This window comes from Petaurus breviceps, unplaced genomic scaffold (genome assembly GCF_028583685.1).
Source record: "Petaurus breviceps papuanus isolate PSGF00001 unplaced genomic scaffold, PetGlider_PUasm1.0 180, whole genome shotgun sequence".
Lineage (NCBI taxonomy): Eukaryota > Metazoa > Chordata > Mammalia > Diprotodontia > Petauridae > Petaurus > Petaurus breviceps.
Window position 1 is genome coordinate 4,209,329 of NW_027185782.1, and position 24,529 is coordinate 4,233,857.

The window sequence follows — 24,529 nt, forward strand, 5'->3', positions numbered from 1 at the left end:
TCTCTCTCTCTCTCTCTCTCTCTCTCTCTCTCTCTCTCTCTCTCTGTGTGTGTCTGTCCCTCTCTCTTTTTCTCTATCTCTCCCTTTCTCTCTCTCTGTCTCTCTTTCTCTCTGTCTCTGCCTCTCCCTTTCTCTCTGTCTCTGTCTCTATCTCTGTCTGTTTCTCTCTGTCTTTCTGTCTCTCTGCCTCTCTCTGTCTCTCTCTCTTTCTCTGTCTCTGTCTCTTTCTGTGTCTCTGTCTCTGTCCCTCTCTCTTTCTCTCTCTGTCTCTCTCTGTCTCTATCTCTCTTTCTCTCTGTCTCTCCCTTTCTCTCTGTCTCTGTCCCTCTCTCTTTCTCTCTGTCTGTCTCTCCCTTTCTCTCTCTCTGTCTCTCTATCTCTCTCTGTCTCTGTCTTTGTCCCTCTCTCTTTCTCTCTGTCTCTGTCTCTTTCTCTCTGTCTCTGACTCTCTCTGTCTCTGCCTCTGTCTCTCTCTCTTTCTCTGTCTCTGACTCTCTCTTTCTCTCTCTCCCTCCACATCTCTGCCTAACAGCTTCTCTGGCTTACTTCATGTCCCACCTTCTGCAAGAAAGCTCTCCCAGTCTTCCTCAGTCTGAGAGTTTTCCTTTGAGTTATTCCCAATGTTCCCCCTAGACATCTCCTATGTTCATAGTTGTTTGTGCTTTGTCTCCCTCGTTAGACTGTGAGCTCCTTGAGGACAGGGACTGGTTTTTGCCTTTATTTGTATCCACAGGTGACTTTCTGGATGACTGACTGACATCCTGCAATTCTTTGTGCAGAGGATGGGGAGAGGGAGCCCAGCCTGACTTAAAGGGGAGGGACCTGCAAAGAGGAGGTGGGCCCAGAGCACCGAATGTCAGGCTGAGGATCTGGGCTTTTGCTATGTGTAATGGGGACCTGTTGAAAGCTTCTAAGCTAGGGAGGGTACTTATCAGAGCTGGGCTTTGGGAAGTTGCCTCTAGCCCTTTATACAGGAGGCAAATAGCTAAGCAGGCCAAGAGAAGAAGAAATCCCCTTTCCTTCTTCTGTGGTAGTCTAGGAAGAAGGAAATGAGTCTAAGACTCAGATAGGGGCTCCATGGAATCAAAGGAAGGAGACTCCTTATGATGGGAAAAGCCACAGCTGGGGAAGGGCTCCTGCTCCTCTTTCTGGCCTGAGGCTTCTGAGGGGATCAGAATCAATCCCCTTTCCTCAGAGGCCCATCACTACTCAGGCTATCTACCCTCTACCAAACCTGGCATTTGGAGCCCCAGGGAAGCAAAAAGTGTACGTACTGAGGAGATGGGAAGGGGAAACAGATACCACTGTCTTAGGACCTGGGGGAGGGAGTTCCAACACTTCAGAAGTGGAGAACAGTGTCCCTCCTGGTCAGTGACAGAAACAAGCAGGCCACACCTCGACAGCTGTATCCGTGTCGGAGGAGAAATGTGGGCAAGCTAGAGAGCGGTTCTGTTGCCTTACAAACAAGAGGCTGGTGAAGGGGGGAGCCTTGGGAAAGAAGAGAGGAGCTCTCTGAGCTTTTGGCCAGGGGCCCAGGGAGCAGGGAAAATTGAGAAACTTGGTCCCAGGAGTTGATCCCCCACTGGATAATTTATTAGAGGAGATAAGAGGCAGACAACTGCCAGCCGAAGGCTGACCTAGCCAGGGACCCAATTACAATGATGGGGAAAGGGCCTGAGTTGGAGGGGGAGATCATAATGTTCCGTCACTGAGGGCCAAACTCACCTTGCCACCCATGGCACTGAATTGATCACTCTGCTCCCCACTCAAGAATCTTCCATAGATCCCTGTCCCCACCCCATCAAATCTTCGGTGCCCCCCCAACTCAGGGTCCAGCCCTGGTAACCTCTCCAACTCTATGTCCCCCTGATCCCTGCACCATCCCTCTGCCCCTGCTAAGGCTCCAGATTCCTGTTAATGTCCTTTCCCAATCCAGTCCCATCCCTATCCTAAGCCCAGTGATTTCTCTCCTCTCTGCTTTTTTAGTCTTCAAGCCCTTCCTCCTCCAGGAAGCCTTCCTCAGCCACCCCAATCCTCAGCAGTTTTCTCCTTCCTTGAATCTCTGACAATCCTGACTGTGTGGCCCATGGCCCACACATGGCAGCCTGGGATCACAGATTGCACCTCTGCACCATTCATGGGAGTCATTCATCTCCCCGGTCAGACTGTGAGCTTCCCAAGGGCATGCAGGAAGGGCTCTGCCATCTTCTGCAACCCCCACAGTCCAGGACCCAGCACACCAGGGGACCCAGGAACGGCTCCTGGACAGAGAAGGGGGCAGACCCAAGCTCAGGGAAGTGATGAGAAGGGTGGGATGCTTCAGCCCAGGGAGGCTGAGGTGAGGACCCAGAAAGGGATGTGGCCCCAGCTCTGTGGAGGGAGCAGGATCATGGAAAGAGAGCTGGGCTTGTGCCCAGGGGGCTGGCACTGCTAGCTCACAGCCAAGTGACCTTCCCTCTCTGAAAAGCATGTACTTCCCAGAAGTAGGTCAGGAAAGCACTTGGCAACCCCTAGACCACTTCAAGAGGCTACAACAGATGCAGTGGATTGGCTGGGCCTGGAGTCAGGAGGACCTGAATTAAAGTTTAGCCTCAGACACTTACTAGCTGCATGACATTGGACAAGTCATCTAATTTCTGCATCAGTTTCCTCAACTGTAAAATGCGGATAATAATAGCAACTCACTCACAGGATTGTTGTGATAAGGTAATATTTGTAAAGTGCTTAGTCCAGTGCCTGGAACATGGTAGGTGCTAATAGAATGTTTATTCCCTCCCTCAGGATCAGAAGTTTTTATCATCTATTATTTTGACTACTATTATTATTATAGCAAAAGTGTGTGGGGCTTGGAAGAAAATCCTGGGATTCTGGTCCCTAGATTGCCTTCACCAAATAAATACTCCCCACCCCTACCACCCTCCTGAGGGGTTCAGACAAGGCAGCTTGGCCCCTGGCTCACCTGGTGATTTTTAATAGATCCTGTCCTCTATCTTGGACCTATTTTCCCTCTGTAAAATGATTAGCTGGTCTCTAAGGCCACCTCTGACTTTCTCTGTTCCAGGCTCTCCATTTGACATTTAAAAAGCCTTCTTAAACTTTACTCCCTTCCGTTCTCTCTACGACATAACCTCTCTGGTCCCCTAGCTCTTCTCTGCATAGGATTCTCCATCTCTCATCTCCATGCCTTTACACTGACTAACTGTCCCCCAAGCTCTCCCTCCTCATCTCTACTTCCTAGTTTTCCCTGACTTGCTTAAAGACTCAACTCAAATCCCACCTTCCACAGGAAGCTTTTCCCAATTCCCCTCTTACCCTACCCCCAGTGCCTTCCTTCTGATATTACTTTCTGTTGTATTGTATACGTCTTGTATGTACATACATTAGTTTTTTACATACTATCTCCCCTATTAGAATGTGAACAGGCATCATATTTCTGCCTTTGTATTCCTAGCACAGCGCATGGTATACAGCTAGAGCTTAATAAATGCTTGTTGACTGACTGCCATCCTCTGGTCTAAGGCCCCTTCCCAGCTCTGCTGTTTCCTGTCGTAAGTTCCTTTCTGGCTGAGTCTAAGATTCTACCATGCCACTATAACTGATATTTCTGTCTTTACCCCCAGGGGTTCCCTTGAAGTGGACATCAGGGTACCAGGCGGAAGCTATCCCACAGCCACACATCTTTTCCAAAGGTTTTGCCAGGGAATGGGGCTGTGAACCCTGCTTTTGCCATGTGCCTACCAGGGGAGGTGGCCCCATGCCTGATGCCAACCTTCCAAAACACCAGTACCCCTACCCCTCTGCCCTGTTCCCGGCCAATGAACATCAGCCAAGAGGAACGGCAGCTCATTGCTTCACCCTGGTTTGCCGCCACCTTCTGCCTGGTGGGCCTGGCCTCTAACCTGTTGGCCTTGGCGGTTCTGGCTGGTGCTCGACGGGTGAACAACTACCGGGCTCGCTCCTCCTTCCTCACCTTCCTCTGTGGTTTGGTGCTCACTGACTTCCTGGGCCTGTTTGTCACTGGCTCTGTGGTTGTCTCTCAACATGCCACACTTTTTGACTGGGCTGGCGCCGACCCTGGTTGCCACCTGTGTGGGTTCATGGGTGTAGCCATGGTTTTCTTTGGCCTAAGCCCCCTCCTACTGGGCACCACCATGGCAGCCGAGCGCTTCGTGGGTATCAACCAGCCTTTTTCACGCCCAGCAGCTGCATCCCAGCGCCGGGCCTGGGCCACCGTAGGACTAGTGTGGGCAGTCTCCTTTGGCCTGGGTCTCCTACCTGTCATTGGCCTGGGTCGATACACAATCCAGTACCCCGGCTCCTGGTGTTTCTTGACTCTGGGGTCCCAAGTGGGCGATGTGACCTTTGGTCTACTCTTTGCACTTCTGGGTGCCTTCTCTGTGGGCCTCTCCTTCATCTTCAACACCATCAGCGTGGTCACCCTGTGCCGTGTCTACCATGACCAAGAGGCAGCGTGCCAACGGCCACGAGACAGTGAGGTGGAGATGATGGCGCAGCTGCTGGGCATCATGGTGGTTGCAACTGTCTGCTGGATGCCTTTGCTGGTGAGTGGCCTCAGCTGTCTGCCCTCTGCCCTCATGCCCCCTTTTAGGAGAAGACAAAAGAAGGGGGCATTAGTACTGGTCCTGACCATCCAAATCCCTTAGAAGAGACCTCTGATGCAGTGAGCACTGGACTTGGACCAGGAAAAGCCGGGTCCATACTCTACCATAGATAGATAGTCACAAGCTGTGTTGAGTCATTTCAGTCATCTTTGATTCTTTGTGACCCTGTTTGGGGTTTTCTTGGCAGAGATAGTGGAGTGGTTTGCCATTTCCTTCTCCAGCTCGTTTGACAAATGAAGAAACTGAGGTAAACAGGGTAAAGTGACTTGCCCAGGGTCACACAGTTAGGAAGTGTCTGAGGCAGGATTGAACACCTGACCTTTTTCAGCCTCGGTTTCTTCTTTTGTAAAATGATAATAATAATAATAATAATAATAATAAATACCTACCTTACAGAGTCCTGAGGATAAAATAAGATGAGATATATAGTAGATATAGATACAAAATGCTTTGCAAACCTCAAAGTGCTATGTTAACGTGAGACATTATTATGGAGATAGAATCAGTTTATGCCCCTTCTTCATGCAGATCCTTTTGTGGATAATTGCATATTGGACAGAGAACATGAGTGCAGGGAGAAACTCTAGAACATCAAACATTCGAGGGAGAAATGTTCTACTTCTAACCTTAGAACGCAGAATGTTAGGGGCTGAAGCTGTGGGGTGGAGGTGGGAGGAGGGGTGAGGGTAGGGAATGAAGGGCAGTGTATTATGCAAGCATGTTTGGTGTAAGACAAGGGACTCTTATTGACTCTAGGGAAGGGCAGGGAAAAGGAGAGAATCTCAGAGTTGGAAGGGACCAGTTCCAGAGCTGGAAAGGACGCTAGGACTCGGAAAGTCAGAACTGGGACTCTCATTTAGAATGAAGAATATCCGGCAGGGAGTGCCCTTAGAACACAGTGTCAGAGCTGGGAGGGCCCTTAGAACACAGTGTGTCAGAGCTGGGAGGGCTCTTAGAACAGAGTGTCAGAGCTGGGAGGGCCCTTAGAACACAGTGTCAGAGCTGGGAGGGCCCTTAGAACACAGGGTGTCAGAGCTGGGAGGGAGAGCAGGGAGGGCCTAGAGTCCAACCAGTCAGTCGTTTGGTCAAATAAACATTTTGGCTCTCTCCTACAAAGATTAGGCCTAGAGAAAGATTGTCACAGGGTGAGTAAAGGACAGAGCCAGGACTTACTGGGGGCTCCTGACTCTCGCATCTAGAGTTCTTTCCAATGCCCTAAACTGTAGTTGCCAGGAATTTTCCTTGTTACCTTGCTGGAAACTGAATAACTATTTTCAATGTAAAAGGTAAAGGAACTCAGCTATTCCCTCATCTCCTCAACCTAGTTTTCTGAAAATTGAATAACCTACCCTCAGGCAAGCTGGTTTGTTTAGCTGACTGGAAGGTGGGGGTGGGGAGGCAGATAGAAGTAGCGTTGCTGTATAGTGGGTTTTCTCAACTCAAAGTTCGATTGCCAGCATCAGTGTTACAGGTCATAAGTAATTCATCAGCCCCTTCCATCTCAGAACTGTGTTTAAAAGGGAGTAGAAACTCATTTGTGTGTAAGGTCCCTTCCACTCCTTTGGCCTCAGTTTCCCCAGCTGTAAGAGAGAATTCAACTGGATGACCCCTTGGTCCTTTCCAGTTCAATTCAATAAACATTGATTGAGTACCTGCTGTGTGCAAAGCAGGAGGCTCAGGGCTGGGAGGACCAGAAGAAGCATCACATGGTACCCGCCATCGCGGAGTACCAAGTCAAATGGTCTGGGAGGATGTTACAAATACACTTAGAACCAATGGAAAGGGGAGTGTGATAGAGCTCAAGTGAGCCAAGCCTAGCGCCATAGGAAATTTGAGGACTGAGAGATCATTTGCACTTGGCAGCCAGGGGAGCAGAGGGGGTGCAGAGGAGGTGGGAGGGAGGTGTCAGGGATGGTTTCAGGATGGCATCTCTAAATTGGGCTTTGAAGGAAGGAAAGTGCTAGAACAGATGAAGATGGCAGAAGGTGGAGGGGGGATGAGCAGGTACAAGGGAAGTCATTATTTCGGCCATTTGGGAAGAGGGAGGAATAATCAAAAGGGCAGGGAAATGTAGCAGGAGCTACATAGAGCATGGAGAGGAATAGAGTAAGAGAGGCTGAAAAAGTGAGTTAGAAATAGTACGTGACTGTATAACCTATAACCATCTTAGAGGGAGGGGAAGTAAGGGAAGGAGACAGAAAATGTAGAACTCAAAAATATTTTTCAATGAGTGTTAAAAATTGTCTTTACATTTAATTGGGTAAAAAATGAAATACTATATTAAAAATAAGTCAAAATTTCTAAAAAGAAACAAAAAACATATTAGATGAGGCCATTGGTTGTAAGACTAGGAGCCATTACTGGGGAAGGGTGGAGGTTAGGGATAGAAGGAAGACAGAAGGGAAATAAAGGGAGAAATGGAGACTAAGGGAGGGCTGGGGGCAGGAGGTAGTGGGTTCAAGTCTAACTACAAAGGGCCTTCAGGGTCCCAACTTTAAACTTTATTGAGTAGGCAATAGAGAGGCATTACAGTTTTTTGGAAAGAGGAGCGATCTCACCACAAAAATGTAAATGAAGATGATGTGGATGCTAGTGAGGAGGATGGACCAAAGAAGAGACAAGGAGACCAGTGAGAAGGATCTTACAAGAGTTTAGGGAAGATGAGATGAGGGATAGAGCTAGGACGTTTTAAGTGAGAGTGGAGAGGAGGGACCACATGTAAGACATATCACCAATGTAGAAAAGATGGGACTTAGCAACCGATTAGATGGATAGCAGGAGGGAAGGGCTAGGAAAAGTCAAAGGTAACATCAAAAGTTAGGCTGAGGAGGGGCGGCTAGGAGGTACAGTGGATGGCACATCAACCTGGAGTCAGGAGAACTTGAGTTCAAATTTGGCTGTAGACACTGGGCAAGTCACTTCACACTGATTGCCTCCAAAAAAAAAAAAAAGGCATGCTAAGGTTGATTGACAGATATGGAGAAGTTAGGTAGAGAGGGGAAATGATTGGAACAGTGTTAGTCATACTGAGTTTGAGGTGCTAGAGGGATAGCCATGTGGAGATATCCAATGGGAGTTACAAATCTGGAAATGGAGTTTCAGGGAGAGGTCGGAGATTCTATCCATTTTGGAGTTATCTGCCTAGAAGAGAGGGAAGTAGAGACTACCAGAGGAGACGGTGAAGGTGAATAAGAGGGCCTAGGACAGAGCATAGGGAGAATGACAGAGCTGTAACTAGGGAGGGGTAACTGGGGGCTTTGCTTCAGACAGGGTAGCAAATATAGAGGGTGCTTCATTATAAAAACAGCAGAGCTTAACACACTTCATCCCCTTGGCAGTCACCCCGAGCTCCTCCCAGACCCAGCCCAAGCTTGCTGTCTATATCTCTCCCCCCTGCCCCATCCCACAATCATACTAGGCACTGTCCTGGGGTCTCCAATGGAACTTTAAGTGCATGGGTCTGAGGGCCTGAGGCATCTTGGGATGTGAAGAATGCATCACCAGGCCACCTATTGCCAAGGCTGAGATGAGGAGGTCTGAGGCATCATGGTGAAGTGCTGAACTTGGAATCAGGGAGACCTGAATTCAAATCCCACGTCAGACATGTACTTGTGACCATGGACACATCACTTAGCTACTTGGAGCCTCAGTTTCCCTATCTGCTAAGTGTGGAGGCTCCATTTCTAAAATCTATGATCATGCCATCCCTTCCTCATTCATTTACCTGTCTCTTCCCCATATGATGCTACTACCCCTAGTTTTCTAATCATATTCATAATGAGCTCCACTCACAGCCATGGGGTAGCAAAGGGCCTATGTCGATATGCTAAGGTATTAAGTCTGACTGTTCATGGGGTTGGCAGTGACTCAGGTCTGGCTGAGCAGATTAAATCCCCCACTGACAATAATGGTCCTTACATATACAAGTGCTCCCACAGAAAGAAGAAAAAATCCCAGACCCACATGGTCTGGCCTCCACTGTGTGTGGGAAAGGGACATCCACTCTGCCTGGATCTGTGAACATAAGCACCACCCCTAAAAAAAGCCATTTGAAGACATCTTTCATCCCACTTTCCCATAACCAGTTGGGGCTGCTCCAACAAGAATCATTAGATGCCATGTTTTAGAGATAAGGGGAAGGATAAGGAAGCAGTAAAGGGGGAGAGATGATTAGTCATGGAGGCAGGAAGACAACCATGAGAAAAGGGCGTTATGGAAGTGGGGGGATATGAGGGTGTCAAGGACAATCCAGTGTCTAATGCTGGCAAGAGGTCAAGGAGAACAGGAACAGAAAAAAGACCATTGAAAATGATGGAGGCGGCTAGGTGGTGCAGTGAATAGGCCCTGGAGTCAGGAGGACCTGAGTTCAAATGCGGCCTCAGACACTTAACACAAAAACTAGCCATGTGACCTTGGGCAAGTCACTTAACCCCAATTTCCCTCCAAAAAGAGAAAAAATAAAGAAAATGATGAAAAGGAGATTTGGGAAAGTAGAGAGGGTGTAAAGCAGATTGCAAGGGGTAGAAGAGTGGGGAGGTGGGGACAAAGCAGAAGCAAAGGGTATAAGACCTTCTTTTTAAGAGTCTATATTCTTAGGCCCCTCCCAGCTCTGACATTCTATGTCCTAAGGGTCATTCAAACTCTGATATTTTGAGTTCTCAAGTTTTCCATAACTAATATCAAGTCTGGGTAAATGGGAGACAAGTTCTGGGGAGAGGGTCAGCCATGAAGCTGAGTTATTCCCATAGGAACACACAAACACCAGCTACTCCTCCCCCGTCTGTTTTTGTCGACAAGATCCAAAGGAAGGTTGTCCCAGGGGACCAGGGGGAAATGCATTTCCCGGCTATGAGCTGTAGTGGAGAAACACAATACTTCCCCCAGGGTTTAGCTAGCGCCTGAGGTCCAGACTCCCTGCCTGCTCTGCCAATGTCTGGCCCTGAAAGCTCCAGGGACACCTGGGGAAGAGAATGAGTTGGGCATCATGTCCCCATCCTGACCCCAAAGGACCCCTCCCAGCCCCCTCCAAATTTGAGCCCTTGATTTGGCTCTAATTCTATATAATTGCTTCACTTCTCTCAAAAACATACACATGTATTCCATACATATGCTATATACATGAGGAAGGTGACAATTTTCAGGGGTGTTAGGTGGTGGGGGTGTTGCCCTCCCTCCAAACACCCCCTTCATGGAGCTGTCTTGGAACTCTGTGGGTGATGGATAACTCTGGTGTGCCCTATACACATATACATGCGTGTGCATGATGGAATGTGTACAATGAGATGTGCTGCAGAAACACTGAGGGGACCCATGAAAACATTCATGAGGTCTGCTAATGATAATCCTAAAACCTCAGAACACAAAAAGTGAGAGCTAGGAGGGAGCCTAGCCCAGAGAACATCAGAACTGGGAGGGCCCCTAGAACATGGAATACAGAATGTCAGGGCTGGAAGGGAACTTAGAACGTGGAACACAGAATGTCAGAGATGGGAGGAACAATAGAAATCCTACTGTCCCATGCCTCGTTTTGCAGAAAAGGAAAATGAGGCCCACAGAAGCAGGGGAGGGAGGGTGACTTCCCGCAGAATCTCAGAATTTCAGAGCAGGAAGAAGCCCTCGAGGCCGTCCAGTCCAGCTTGACAAGAACACCCTTTCCTTCATAAACAAACGGTGCAAAAGCTTTCGCTTGGAGGACTGCAGGGAAGCCGCAGCACCTTCCTGCCCGGAGCAGCCCTTTCGCCCATGTTAGTTCTCAGCTGCTTGTCAGAATGTTTTTCTTGACATCTAGCCTAAGTCTGCCTCTCTAAAGCTACTTAGGAGCACAGATTTAGGGCTAGAAAGTGCTTTTGAGGTCATCTAGTCCAATCCCCACCTCCATCCCATTTTAAAGATGAGGAAACTGAGGCCAAAGAGGATAAATTACTTCCCCATGGTCACACAGAGAGTAATAGCAGACAAGTAGGATTTGAACTCATATCCTGCCTTCAAAACCAGTGCTCTTTATACCCAGTACCCTATTTCTGCCCTGTTGCGCCAAGCAGAACAAGGCTGATTCTTCTTGCACACAATGAACTTTTGCACCAGACTTGCCCAGGGTCACACATCTAGAAAGCGGAGGAAGCGGGACTGGAGGCCAGGTCTCCTGATGCCTGGTTCAGAGCTCTTCCCCATTATTCTCAGGGTCCTAAAGCAGGTGTTAGAGATCTCTGAGGACCTTAGTAGAGTTAATATCTCCTTTTCCAAAAAGGAACCCCAGCACATCTCTCCATCACACAAAGCCCAAGTGCAGAGAAGAGCTGACCTCAGAATGTGGTATGGCAGGGCAGCTGTCTGGGCCCGAGCCACAGTGCAGACCTCTATCTGGCCATTCAGAACTAGGGAGATCACCCTGCCAGCACACTGGCCCCATCCAACCCATTCTTTTGCAGGTCTTCATTGCCCAGACGGTCCTTCAGAGCCCGCCCGTGATGCTCCCCAATGGCCAGCTGCCCCGGCAAACAGAGCGTTTGCTCCTCATCTACCTGCGTGTGGCCACCTGGAACCAGATCCTGGATCCCTGGGTCTACATTCTGTTCCGAAGGGCCGTACTAAAGCGTATCTACCCTCGGTTGACGGTTCGGCGCTCCATCCCTTCTCTGGAAACCACCATTCCCCACTCTCTGCAGCCCAAATGCACCGAGGAACCACGGCCACAGTAGCTCCCATTGGAGAACTGGGGGCACAGAGGCCAATCAACACTGCTGAACATGAACACTAGGTTTAACATGTCCAAGGTTTAAGTCTGGGAGCAGGTTAACACCAAGAGAACCCAGATTCCAGGCTTAGCAAAGCAAAGCAGACAGTGCATTGTGGACATGTAAACAAGGGGGGAGTGAGGTAGGAGCAGGGGTCAGAGAAGGAGCTCTAGAGAAATATCTGGGTTCAACACCCCAGACCCCTGGTGACCTTGCCCTCTCCACTACACTCCTGCCCACTCCTGATAATTAAACTCCCTTACCCATCCTTCCAGTTCTCCATCTGTCTGATCTGATTGATCAAGGTCTGTAGGTGTGAGGGGGGAGGTATTCAGGGAAGATGGGGTAGGGGGGAGTGGAGGAGTAGGCACCCTGGCCCTAGTCACTATTCATGATCCCTGCTTTGAATGGAAAGAAAAGAGAGGCAGGTACTGAGGACCCTGATGGGTTCTTGTGGCCTTACTACCCCCATTTTATAGATGAAGAGACAGATCCAAGGTAGGGGGAGAGACTCTCAAGGTCACAGAAACATAGAATGTTAAAAGCTGGAAAGAAACCTTGGACTATAGAACAGAGAATTCAGGAGCTGGAAGGAATCATAGAGACCAATACTTTCATTTTACAGATGGGGAAACTAAGTCCCAGAAAGACAAAGTGACTTGCCTAATGTCATCCAATGAGTTGCAAGGAGAGCCAGAGACAGAACCCCAAGTCAGAATTCTCTCTTTTTTCTAGGGAAAGACCCTGGAAAGTACCCACCCATTCCCATACCCCTCCCTACCCCCAATCTTCCACCAACTTTCTTCCTTTAGCCAGTAAGGACACATGCAGACATAGGAATTGCTTTTAATCTCCACATGCCTCGAGGTACAGACAAAAGAAACCGGCTGAACACTAGGGGGACCTAGATGCCCCTTCTCCCCAGTTCTGGATCCCCTTATGGGTCTCTGAGCCAAAGACTCAGCAGAGGCCAGAGCTGGAGGAAATTGAACCCCCTATTTCCATTCGCCGCCCCCCGCCACCCGATCCATATGATTCCAATGTCTCCTCCTGGGACCTAACCCCAGCTCCCTGGGACCCAGGCACTCTGGGTAAGAGGAATAGAACTACCTTGGGGAGGGGTCTGTGACAACCCACCCTGACCAGGAAGAGACCCCTGAATAGTAGGAGTGGCCCCCCGGATCCCAGAGCGGGGTTTGGGGGGCCCTGAAGGAGGATATTGGGAAGAACCTCTGGTTAGAGGAATAGGGACCAGGGGATTGTGTGGAGAACTGGGACGGGGTCTGGGGCCCAGGCTGGAAGGGCCTTGTCTAGAGGCCTGCAGCTGAGGGTTGGGACTTTGAGCCAACTTCAAAGGGCTGACTATTTGGGCTGGATTCTGGGGTCCAGAACTCTGAGCCTGTTTGGGAGCTGGCATCTGGGGGTCAATGGTCATAGTTAACTTCTGGGAACTAGAACCCTGAACTTGCTTTGGGGAGTCAAATGACTGTGTTGATTTCTGGGAGTCTGAGCTATCAACTAGCTTCTGAAGGCCAGAGCACTGAACCTGTTTTGTGGGGTCAGTAATCTGGGCTAGTTTTGAAGGACTGGAGAACTGAACCTGTTTTAGGGGGCCAGGAGGCTGAGCTGGCTTCTGGGGCACAGAAATCTGAGCCTGTTTGAGGGGATCAGAAAGCTGAGTCAATTTCTGATCCTGTTTTGGGTCAGAAGTCTGGGCTGACTTCTGGAGGCCAGAGAAATGGGAATATTTTAGGGAGTCAGAGGGCTGGGTTGGCTTCTTAGAGCCAGAGAACTGAGCCTGTTTTGGGGGGCCAGAGGGCTGAGCTGACTTCTGGGCAGCAGAAAACTCAGTTTGTTTGGGCAGATCAGAAAACTGAGCCAATTTCTGGAGGGTAAAATGCTGATCCTGTTTTGGGTCCGAAGATTGGGCTGACTTCTGGGAGCCAGAAAATTGAACTTGTTTTGGGGTGGCAGAGAGTTGAGTAGACTTCTGAGAACCAAGGAATTTAGCCTGTAATGGGAGGCCAGAAGACTGAGACAGATTCTGAGAGGCAGAGAACTGAACCTGTTTTGGAGGGCCAGAGGGTTGAGCAGACTTCTGAGAGTCAGAGAATTGTACCTGTATTGGGGGGTCAGAGGGCTGAGCCAGTTTCTGAGAGTCAGAGAATTGTACCTGTATTGGGGGGTCAGAAGACTGAGCCAGTTTCTGAGAGGCAGAGAATTGAACATGTTTTGGGGGGCCAGAGGGCTGAGCAGACTTCTGAGAATCAGGGAACTGAGCCTGTAATGGAGGGTCAGAGGGCTGAACCAACTTCTGAGAGTCAGAGAATTGTACCTGTATTGGGGAGTCAGAAGACCAAGCCAGTTTCTGTGAGGCAGAGAACTGAACCTGTTTTAGGGGGTCAGAGATCTGAGAAGACTTCTGGGGAGCAGAGTGCTGGGCCTGTTTTGGAAGATCAGAAGACTGGACTGACTTCTGAGGGCCAGGGCACTGAGTATGTTTTGGGGGGTCAGATAACAGGGCTGGCTTCTGGGGGCCAGAGAATTGAACCTGTTTTGGGGGATCCAAAGGCTGAGCCAACTTCTGGGAGGCAGAGTGCTGGGCCTGTTTCAGAGAGTCAGAAGCCTGGGCTGGCCTCTGGTGACCAGATAGCTGAGCCTGTTTTGAGGGGTCAGTGGTCTGAGACAACTTTGGAGGGGCAGAGTGCTGGGTCTGCTTTGGGAGGTCAGATGTCTGTACTAATTTCTGGAGGCAAGAGAATTGAACCTGTTTGGGGAAAGCAGAAGACTGGGCTGGCTTCTGTGGGTCAGAGAATGGAGACTGTTTTGAAGGATCAGAAAGTTGAGTAGGCTTCTCCAGACCAGAGAACTGATCCTGTTTTGAGAGCTCAGAGGACTGGGCCACCTTTTGGGGGCCAGAAAACTGAGCTTGTTTTGGGGGATCAGAGAGCTGGGCCAACTTCTGGGGAACAGAGTGCTGGGCCTGTTTTGGGGGGTCAGAGAGCTGAGCCAATTTCTGGGGAGCAGAGTGCTGGGCCTGTTTTGGGGGGTCAGAAGACTGGTCTGATTTTGGGGGGTCAGAGGATTGAATCTGTTTTGGGGGATCAGAAGATTGAGCTGGTTTCAACAAGTCAGAGGACTGAACCTGTTTTGGAGGGTGATAAGCCTGGTCTAACTTCTGGGGTCCAGATAATCGAGCTTGTTGTGGAGAGTTAGCTGTCTGGGCAAGCTTTGGAGGGGCAGAGTGCTGGATATGTTTTGGGGGTTCAGCTGACTGTGCTAATTTATAAGGGTCTGGAGTCTTATCCGGCTTCTGAGAGTTAGAGCACTGAGCCTGCTTTGGGGGATCAGAGGTCTGAACTGGCTTCTGGAAGCTAGAGAACTGAGCCTCTTTTGGGGAGTCAGAGGACTGAACTGGCTTTTGAGGGCCATAACACTGAACCTTTTGGGGGAGTTCAGAAGATTGAACCAGATTATGAGGACCAGAGCACTGAGCTTGTTTGGGGGAATCAGAAGGCCGGCTCTGTTTTGAGGATTCTGAGGGCAGGGCTGGCTCCTGGGGGCCAGAGGATGGAGACTGTTTTGGGGGATCAGGAGGTTGGGCTGCCTTCTCAGGACCAGAATTCTGCGGCTGTTTCAGGGGCTCAGAAGACTGTACCATCCTCTGGGAGCAGGTTACCCGAGTTAACTTTGGGGAGCCAGAGCCTTGAGCAGGTTTTTGGGAGCCAGGACACTGAACTTGTTTGGGGGGTTCAGAGGACTGGGATGGCTTCTGCGAGCCAGGAATTGGGGCCATCCTCTGAACTTGTTTCGGGGGTTCAGAGGGCTGGGCTGGCTTTCGGTGGCCAGAGTACTGAGCTTGTCTGAGAGTGTCAGAAGATTGGCCTAGCTTCTGATGGCTGCATTGAAGCTGAGCTGACTTCTGGGGACCAGCCTTTGAAGCCTGGGTTGGTGCCTGGGGCTGGGGGACTAAGCTGGGGTTCTTGGGCCGGGGCCTAACAGGCGGGGGCCGGACCAGGGTTTCTGAGCCATCCTGGGTTCCAGGGTTCTGGGCCAGAGACCTGCCTAGCCGCAGGCTTCCTTGGCTTCTCCTATCGCTGCCCACACTTCCACCACAAATTCGTCGGGGAAGGCAAACTCGCCCAAGACGGAGTCCAAGCCTCGTGCAAACTCCTGCGCGCTCTGAGTTTCTTTGGACGTCTCCACCAGAGTTGAGGCTGAGGTAAAGGTAGAGTGAGATGAACCCGGGAGCCGAATATCCCATCTCCCGTTCTTCCTATTTCTTGACTCTCATTTTCTCCTGGCCCATTTTGTGTCCCCTGGCCCCATCCTCTGATCATCTCATCCTTCACCTCCATCTGGTCCCCCCTTCCCATCCCAGATCCATCCACCACCTCCCCCTGGCTCCAGACTTCAGCTCATCTCTTCCTTCTTCCCCACCACCCAACTTCCTGGGACCCTCCCCTTCCTCCTCCCCCGATATCTCTCTGTCCCTCTCACTACCCCCACTTCCCCTCCTACTCCCTCCTATCCCCCAGCTCCAGTAGCCTCCCTATAGCTCCTAAAGCCCCTTCCTCTCTCATTTCCTCCTATCCCCCAGATCCAGTGACCCCTCCCCATACCCTGTGGCTCCCACAGCCCCTTCCCCTCCCCAGGGTCCCCACAGGCTTACCCTGGCCCCTTACCCAGGTCTGGGTCCCGGATGCCCATGTAACTCTCCAACAGGTCATCCACCCTTCGGGCAGCCTCCTCCTCAAACTCACTGGGCTGGTGCAGGAGGGAGGGGATGGGGTCAAAGATTTGGCCCCCGGGTCAGGCAAGGTGGGGAGCATCGTAATCCATGTATCCAACTATGCCCTTCCCTCCCAACTCAGCATGTACCTCATCTTGGGCCCATTGGGGAACCCGCAGAAACCTTTCCCTCCCTACCCCACTCACCACCTCTTCCACTGTGGCAGAACCCCGGGCCCGGAGGCGAAGAGTCTCCCTTCCACTGGTCACCTTCCCCTCTGAAGGGCACTTACTGCTCCTGGTCCTCTGGCCAATCATATCTAGAAAATGTGATAAGGGAAAGAGAGTCAGGAGAGGAACTAGTACTAGTCCAAGTGCTCTCTAGAGCACCTAGCCTGAGGAGAGCAAGTCTAGAACTCCTTCCTTACAAGCACTTAAACAGCCTGGAGCTAGTTCTCTAGACCCCATTGTGGTTCCAGGTCCTCTCCCTCATAGGCTGCTCTAGAACTCATGGTCATTCCAGAGTTCTCTCCTATGGGCAGTTGGAATATCTCTAGGATCCATAGTGGTTCCAGATATCCTACTCCACAAAGCAGGGGCCTCCATGAAATCCTCTAGAAAGTCCTTCTTCTAGAACACTAATCCTACCAACTCTTCCTTCCACAGCATTATCCCCTGGCCCACTACTCAGCTGCTCCAGAGCCTGTTGGGGAACCACTTTCAACTGCTTGTCAATCCACATGGATGGCATCATAGAAAACAGCTCTGAACCAGGAAACTTGAGTCCTGGTCCAGTCAGCCCCCTTGCTAACCGTGGGGCTGCAGGCAAATTAGTTAACCTCTCTGGGCCTCTGTAAAATGGGGGTCTTTCTATTTCTGCCACCTTCTGCTCATCCAAGTGCTTTGTAAACTTTAACTGCATGAGTGATCCCAAACTTCATGACTTCATGATTTCAAATTCCTTCATGACTTGACATGTGGTTCCATGCATTGCTATGGCTGAACAAAAGTCCTCCCCTTCTGGCCAAACTTCTAGAGGCATTATAATGGTAAGGGAATTTGAAAATCTTCCCTGTCCCTAAATGGGCCTCACCGTGGAGCCCATTAAAGGAAACTTGATTAGGTGAGGCTTGTTTTTCAGGAAGGCCCACACCTTATGTTACTTTGTAAATAGGCTGTGGGTCACGAAGGTTGTGATATCCTCTGACCCTGAAGGCTACATATACTCTGAGGTGAGGTTTTGCTTTGGGGCTCACTTATGGAAAGAGTTGTATGATTTGGCCAGATGAGACTCTGGGTAGCCATGGAGCCCCCCGGCTTTGAAAACCCAGATGTTGGTGCTTCTCTCTCTAGTAACTAACTATATATGTATGTATGTAATGGTCAGACAGCTAGAAGCCCCGACTGTTGGTCTGTTGAATTGTGTTATTTTCTCTGTCTGTATTTTTTGTTTGCTTGTAATTTCTGTGTGCATTTTCTGAAGTTCAGGGTGCTAACATTTTCCCCCGAACTAAGTGAATGATATATATGTTTGATTAAAGTAAGATTGTTAATCCCTTTTGAATTGCTTTCCTTTAGAAAAGCAGATCAAAGAACGTGTGCTAGCAGCCACCCTGGGTATGCTAGGGTGCTTGCTGCTACAAGCATGTGTGTCCACACTTCCCAAAGCCAATCCTAGGACAATAGACCTACAGTAAGCCCCCTAACCCATTCTTGGCAGGACCCAGTTATCTCTCCAGCTGGAGTGCCATTAGCAGAGCCTTTGAGAGCCCACCACTCCTTTTGGAGGTAAAACTTAGAGGCTGCTGTTCCACTCAGGTCCTCCTTGGTGAAGAGGAGACCCTGGGCTCTTGAGGAATAAGCCAATGGGGCACAAATTTTGACAAGTCTGGCTAAAATGAGGAGGTTACTGGATTGTACCAAGTATGGGCTCAGGTACAGACTATATGTGTGACACTGAATCAAAGTGCCAAAAGCTTCAATCGCCAGACAACTGGCCACCAAGTAATGAAGCCACAATCAACCACGAAGGCCATTTACAGAAGCATGAAAGAGTCAAATCTATCCTCATAGGAAGGGGCCACACTTAGGAAATCCAGGCTCTCTGAAGAATTGAAATGTCAATATGTCTTCTGTAATTAGTCCCCAAACCCAGCCTTCTGCTGCCCTTAGAGCAAGGCTGCTGCGCTAGAACTTTTTTCCTTTCCTGGTTCTCTCTGGACTGTTCCAGAAGGCCTTCCACCATGAGCTTTCTTCTCCCACTAGCTGCCTCACCAAAGGCCCTTTTGGGCTGCACCAGCCTCAGGGTGAAGGGCTGGGCCTTGGGCAACTCTCGGAGCATCTTGGCCACCTCGTAGTGTCGGCAGCCCACGATGGTCTGGTCATTGATGGCCTCTATGCTGTCGCCCACACAAACCGCCTCAATCCGATTAATGATGCTTCCTTCCTTGATCCTCTGTGGGGAGGAGGACAATGGTGAAAGAGCATCAGAAAGAGGTCCCCACCACCCTAAGCATCCAGCTCCATCATCTGACCCAAGGGTTTTCTGAGTATTCTTAGCAATATAACACATCCTACATCTCCCCACTCTCTCCCAACCCCTGATTCAGTGATCTCTAAACACTCACAGTATCCAAGCATATTTCCCTAAGGATCTTTAAACACTCAGCGAACAAGCTCATCTTCCTTGAAGATAACATATTTTTCAGCATGCCTAGAGACCAAGTACATCTCCCTAGAGAAGAGCCCTCATCAATTGAGAACATCACTTTGCAACAAGAGATCTCTAAGCATTCTTGGTAATTAGGCATACCTCTCTAGGGATGATGAATCTAGGGGATCTCTAAAAATTCCTAGAGACTAAGGTCTAGGAATCTTTACATTTTCTTTCTTTTTTTTTTTTTAATACATCTTGAGTTAACAAACACCTTTTCCTCTGGGAGGGATCTCAAAGAACTTAGTTGCCAAAATCTTTCCCCTGGCCCAATCTCCCTCAGATTGGCTAAGGATCCGTAAGGGCTAAGGACCAGATTTCCTTCTGTTTTTGCCTCTTTCCCAGATTTCAGTGCATGGGGCCCGGGTTCCAAGTTTACCCTCCTCTCCCGTATGGTACCTGTTCTCCCTCTTCCAAAACTTCTTCTAGTCTAATTCCATTTTCCTCTAAAAGGTCTCAAAGCCCTGGAGCAAAGAAAAGCCACCCTCTTGCTGTAGAGCCTAAAGTTCATCTATCCTCAATAGAATGTAAAAACCTTGAGGATAGGGACTATGCAATTTTTTGTCTTTGAGTCTGTAGAACTAAAACAGTGCCTGGAACATAGTAAGTGCTTGTCTATTGGTTGAGGCTGGAGATAAATAAAGAACCAAGGATTCTATGGGAGTAAATAACAGCCAATAAAAAAAAAAAAGAAAGAAAGAAACTGGGGTCTGATTTCACAGGGTCCATGAACTTGGATAGTAGGGAAAACACCTCTTTGTTTTTAACCTCTAAATGAAATTTAGCATTTCTTGCATATTTAAAAATATTCTGAGAAGGGAGCCATCAAGTGGTTTGCTGAGGGAAAAAAAAGTTTGCACAATACACTTTTAAGTTTAATCTGCATTATTAACATTTTCTCCATCACTTTCTTAAATCTGGGCAATCCAACGAAGCAAGAGATTTAACACTGATTTGTAGTGTTCCTGGATTGCTGAGGTATAAGAACTCACACCAAAAATTTAACCATCAGCTGAGTGAGCTGTTTGGGGCTGGCTCCAATATACTCCTGGCATAGATTTCATTACATTGCCAAAGAGGTCTAGAAAAAACAGTTAGGGACCCTTAATTTAGGGTAAACATCTGAAAAGAGTACAGGACCTATTGTAGCATTATGCAAAGAGATCCAGGCTTTTTTTGTGGAGGTAGGGAACAGCTTTAAAGACCAATGAGATCATTCATTCCTATCCTCAGAATCGGTAACTCATGCCCTGACCATATGGTGTGTGGGGTAAACCTGGGGGAGGGTAGCAGGGAGGGGTGGATGTCAGGAGGTTGCAGGGAATAGGGGAGGTTCCAAAACTAGAACATCAGAATTGAAAGGGCCCCTAGAATATAACATAAAATGTCAGAGTTCAAAGAGGCCTAATATCAGAGAACTGAAAGGGACCTCAGGAACCATTTGGTCCATCCTCTTCATTTTACAGAGAGGCCCATTTTACCAATGGCTCCAGAAAGGGAAAGGCATTTACCCGAGCTCGTCCAAGAACCCAGGTCTCCTGACTTCCAGCCCACTGCTCTTTCTGTTACCCAGTCCCCAATACCTTGATGAAGGCATAGCCCGCCCCGTTGTCTGTGATGGTGAGCCCCAACGCATCCTCTGTCTTCGTGACTTCCACTTCCTTGGTCTCACCACGTACGTGGGCAAAGATAAAGTCCTCCAGCCCAATCTGGCCACCCAGCAGCTTCTGCATGTCCACCTTGTGGCTGTTGAGAGTGCAAAACAGAATCTGCCTCCCCACCAAGAAAATGGGGAGAGACGAGGCCACATGGTTATTGGGAGAGCTCTGGCCTTGGCTCCACAACCAGACCCATCCCAGAGTAACCTCGATACTTGCTCAATCTTGTCAAGAAGACTAGACAAGCACTTTACATTCTTTGGGCCCCAGTAAGAACAGGGAAGGGCCTTAGAAAAAATCCTTAAAACATATGAAGTCTCTCTAAGGCCCTTCCCTGTTCTGTCATTCTATGTTCTAAGGTCCCTCTCTGTTTTGACACTCTCTATGCTAAGCTCTTCTAGATCTGACATTCTAGGTTCTAAGGTCCTTCCCAGCTCTAACATTCTATATGCCAAGAGCTCCCCAACCTCTGACATTCTGTGCCCTAAGGTCCTTTCTTGACGTCCTGGGTTCTCACGTCCCTCCCAGCTCTGACAGTCCATTTGCTGAATTCTTTCCAGTTGACATCTTATGTTTTGTTCTCCAATATACCTCCAGCTCTAGTGTTCTAGGATTTCAGGAGTCTAAGTGATCTACTCACTGGGAGATACAGAGCAAGCGTTATCATTTCTATTTAACGAATGGAAAAAGTAATGCCTAGACAAAGGACGTGACTTGCCAATGGCCACACAGCAAGCCAGCTGCAGAGGCAACACTAAATCCATGTATCCTTACACCACCTAGTTATGGGCCCAATGCTCTGGGTCCCCCAAGGAATTTAAAGAACAATATTAAGGAATGCCCATCTCTTCCCCACAGTGGTCTTCACTGTCCCTTACAGTGTTCAATACTTCGAAATCCCCTCTCTTTCCACAGCTAGGTTTCCAAATGCCATCTCTACCCATTATGCTTCTGACCATGCAGAGTCACCAAGACAGGAACCTAGAGGCAACTAAGTGATAAAGTTAATAGGGTGCTGGGCCTGGAGTCAGGAACACCTGAGTTCAAATCTGGCCTCAGAAACTTGTTAACTGTGTGACCCTGGGCAAATCACTTAACCTCAGTCTCCCTTATTGTAAAATGGAAATAATAATAGCACCTACCTTGCAGGGTTGTTGTGAGAATCAGATGAAATAATATTTGTGAAAGTGTAAAAAATTAGCACAATGCCTGGCACATAATAGATGATTGATAAATTAATAAATATTCCCACCACCACCACTTGGGGAGTTTTCTTGGATTCACACTTCCCCTACATTATTTCTGAATCAGCACCATCTATTTGCATCAGACTATAAAATGGGATGATAGATTTGGAGTTAGAAGGGAGTTCATGAGTCCAACTTGCTCATTTTACAGGTGAGGAAACTGAGGCTGGGAGAGGTTAAAAGAATTGCCCAAGATCACAGAGGCCAATAGTAGCAGAACAGGAAAAAGAAGCAAGGTCATCTGACATCCTCTTGACTAGACCCTAAAAAACACTCTTGTGACTTGGAGTATTTGGAGACAGAGAAGCAACGGAGAAGCAAATGCCAGGCTAAGGCATCCAGGCATGGAGGTGTCAGCAAAAGGGGACAATTTAGGGACTAGGGTAGATCTGCAGGGCTTTGCAAGTCTTTATTGAAACTGCCCTGGAAGAAGTCTCTAACCTTACAGAGTCAAGCAGGAGAATTTGAAGGCCTGAAGTTTTCTGATTTTGATCTGATGATGGTCAGGGATCAAGGAAAGTTTATAGTAAATAAAGTCCTGGGGCCAAATACAGTCTCTGGATCTGCTGGGGGTGAGGGGAGGTACAGAGTACAGAGAGTCCCGGGATCCAGGCTCCATTGCCTCATCCTAAACACTCAGCTCCGAAGGCGCCTTCCAGCCTCTCTTCCTCACAGCCCAGAGTTCTGAGTGTATCCTGCTGGCTTTGTTCAGGACCGCTCTCCCATCCCCACCCTCCAGCTCTTTCTTTTCTGGATCTCTCCTGGGATCACCTGAATCCCAATTTCTGGTGACTGAGTATCCTTAGCCCCTATCTCAAAGTTGAAATCGTGCCGCCCCTCCCCCTCCCCAGGGTCACTTTGCCCCCCTTTTGGAGATGCCCTGGCTCCCCTGTAGTCAAGATGTCAGCCCCTGGAATCTGGGCATCAACAGGTAGCTTAGAGCTGACATCATTTACCCCCTGTAAGAACAAGAACTCTAAAGCTCAGCTCAGCTAAGTGGATACAGCACTGGACCTGGAGAAAGGAAGACCTGAATTAAAATCCTGTCTCAGGCACTTACTGTGAGACCCTGGATAAATCACTTAATCTTTTTCAGTCTGTTTCCTCATCTGTAAAATGGGAATAATAGGTCAGGAAGACCTGAGGTCAAATTCAGCCTCAGACACTTACTAACTGTATGACTCTGGACAAGTCACTTAACCTTGTTTGCCTCAGTTTCTTCATCTGTAAAATGGAGAAGGAAATAGCAAACCACTCCAGTATCTTTGCCAAAAAAACCTCAAATGGGGTCAGAAAGAGTCAGAGAGGAGTGAAAAACAACAACCACATCCCAGAGTTGTTGTGAGGATCAATGGACATTTATTAAGCCCCTACTGTGTTCCAGACACTGAGCTAATCGATGGGGGTCAAAGGAGAGCAGTGTACAAACATCTTCAGTGTGATATAAATGCTGTCCATTGTTACTGTTAGCTGTCAAAGCATTTTCTATACCTGATGCCTTTTGAGCTTGACAATAACTCTGGGAGGTGGGTAGTACACTGGGATCATAGCATCAGAGATTTAGAACTGGAAGGAACCAAAAGGGTTAAGGGACTTATCCAAGGTCAGACAGGGCAGCACAAAGAAGGAGAAATCAAGCAACCCATAAATGTTTATCAAGCACCTACTATGTGCCAAGCCCTATGTCACCATACAAATACAACGAATGAAATTATCTCTGCTAATAGCTTCCGAATCCAACATGTTTTTCATTACTAGCTCCATTTAACAGATGAGAAAATTGAGGGTCAGAGAGAAATGACTCGCTCCCAAGGTAGTAAGGATCAAGGTTAGGAGTGGGGGGCTTCCCCCACACCGAACTTGGGTCTGGGCTCTCCGATCGCCACAGATCTGGGACCCACCAACCTAGCAGGGGATCGAAGGGCTGGCAGCAGGGATTAGCTCACCTCAGTGGGGGAGATGCCGAAGGCTTCGGCAATCTTGGCATACAGCTCCCGGACATTGGTGAAGCCCTCGATCTTGCCTGTGGGACTGCCATGAGCCAGCTGGGTGTGAAACACCAGTCGGGGCCGGATGCGAGGGGCGCTGGGGACCGGGGCTGCCTGCTCAGCAGGTGAGGGAGGGGGTGGCCGGGGGGCAGAGGGCTGGGCCCCCTGTGCCTCCCGGGCCCCTCCGCTCTCCATGGGCTTGCCCAGCCACACAGGGGGCCCTGAGCGTCCGACGGCGCCGGCCGGATCCGGGCTGCTTCCTTCCCCCCCCTCTTCCCCCGGTCGCCCCCGCCTCCTCCTGCTGACAGCCGAGCTCTGGCCTGTAACACAAGCCCAGGGGACAGCGGCGGACACTGGGAACTCGATCCTGGTCCCAAGTAACCGACACCTCGGGAGGGAGGAGCCAGTGAAGGCCCAGGTGGCGGTGGGGAGGGGGGCCCCCAGGTGTCCTGCACCTCTGCTCAGTACAGCTGCTCCCCCTCCTGGGGCCTTGGCAGTTGGTACCCAAGGGGGAAGGAGGACCAAACGGATCCCCTCCACTCCCCCCACACAGAATCCCCGTCAGTGTAGAGCTCACCTGGAGCTGCCACCTTTTATCAAGGAAGCTGAGGCCCAGAGAAAGCCTTTCCTAAGGTCACAAGTCAGGGCTGGGGCCCTGAACCTAGCTAGGCAGGTGTACAGCCTGGCCACTGAGGATAGTTTCTCAAAGTTCCTGGTTCTAGTCCATGCAGGGAAGAGAGTCCCTGGGCCTGTAGTTAGCAGGCTCAGCTCTGTCCGTTCCCTTGGATGGCCTGAGCCAGTTTTCCCTTCTATAAGACATTACCTGCCTCCCTCTC

General features: G+C 49.4%; 2 protein-coding genes across 4 annotated transcripts in view; one reads left to right on the forward strand and one right to left on the reverse strand.

The window, feature by feature from the left end:
• The window catches only part of TBXA2R (thromboxane A2 receptor), a 37,790-nt gene extending 25,838 nt beyond the window's left edge, over nucleotides 1-11,952 (forward strand). For both annotated transcript variants that reach the window (XM_069086862.1, XM_069086863.1), the window contains 2 exons: nucleotides 3,621-4,562; nucleotides 11,051-11,952. In XM_069086862.1, the coding sequence (XP_068942963.1) occupies nucleotides 3,729-4,562; nucleotides 11,051-11,320 (1,104 nt within the window). In that variant the 5' untranslated portion in view covers nucleotides 3,621-3,728 and the 3' untranslated portion in view covers nucleotides 11,321-11,952. The remainder of the gene's footprint in view (nucleotides 1-3,620; nucleotides 4,563-11,050) is intronic.
• Nucleotides 11,953-12,187: 235 nt separating this feature from the next.
• On the reverse strand, nucleotides 12,188-23,939 carry GIPC3 (GIPC PDZ domain containing family member 3). 2 transcript variants are annotated; one of them, XM_069086860.1, is made up of 6 exons: nucleotides 23,652-23,939; nucleotides 20,384-20,569; nucleotides 18,362-18,542; nucleotides 16,295-16,407; nucleotides 16,029-16,123; nucleotides 12,188-15,573 (listed from the first exon to the last, which is right to left on the reverse strand). In XM_069086860.1, the coding sequence occupies exons 1-6, from the start codon at nucleotides 23,886-23,888 to the stop codon at nucleotides 12,414-12,416; spliced, it is 3,972 nt and encodes a 1,323-aa protein (XP_068942961.1). In that variant the 5' UTR covers nucleotides 23,889-23,939; the 3' UTR covers nucleotides 12,188-12,413. The 2 variants fall into 2 exon arrangements, with proteins under 2 accessions (XP_068942961.1, XP_068942962.1); XM_069086861.1 differs by having other exon boundaries at nucleotides 15,282-15,573; nucleotides 16,042-16,123.
• Nucleotides 23,940-24,529: the final 590 nt, after the last annotated feature.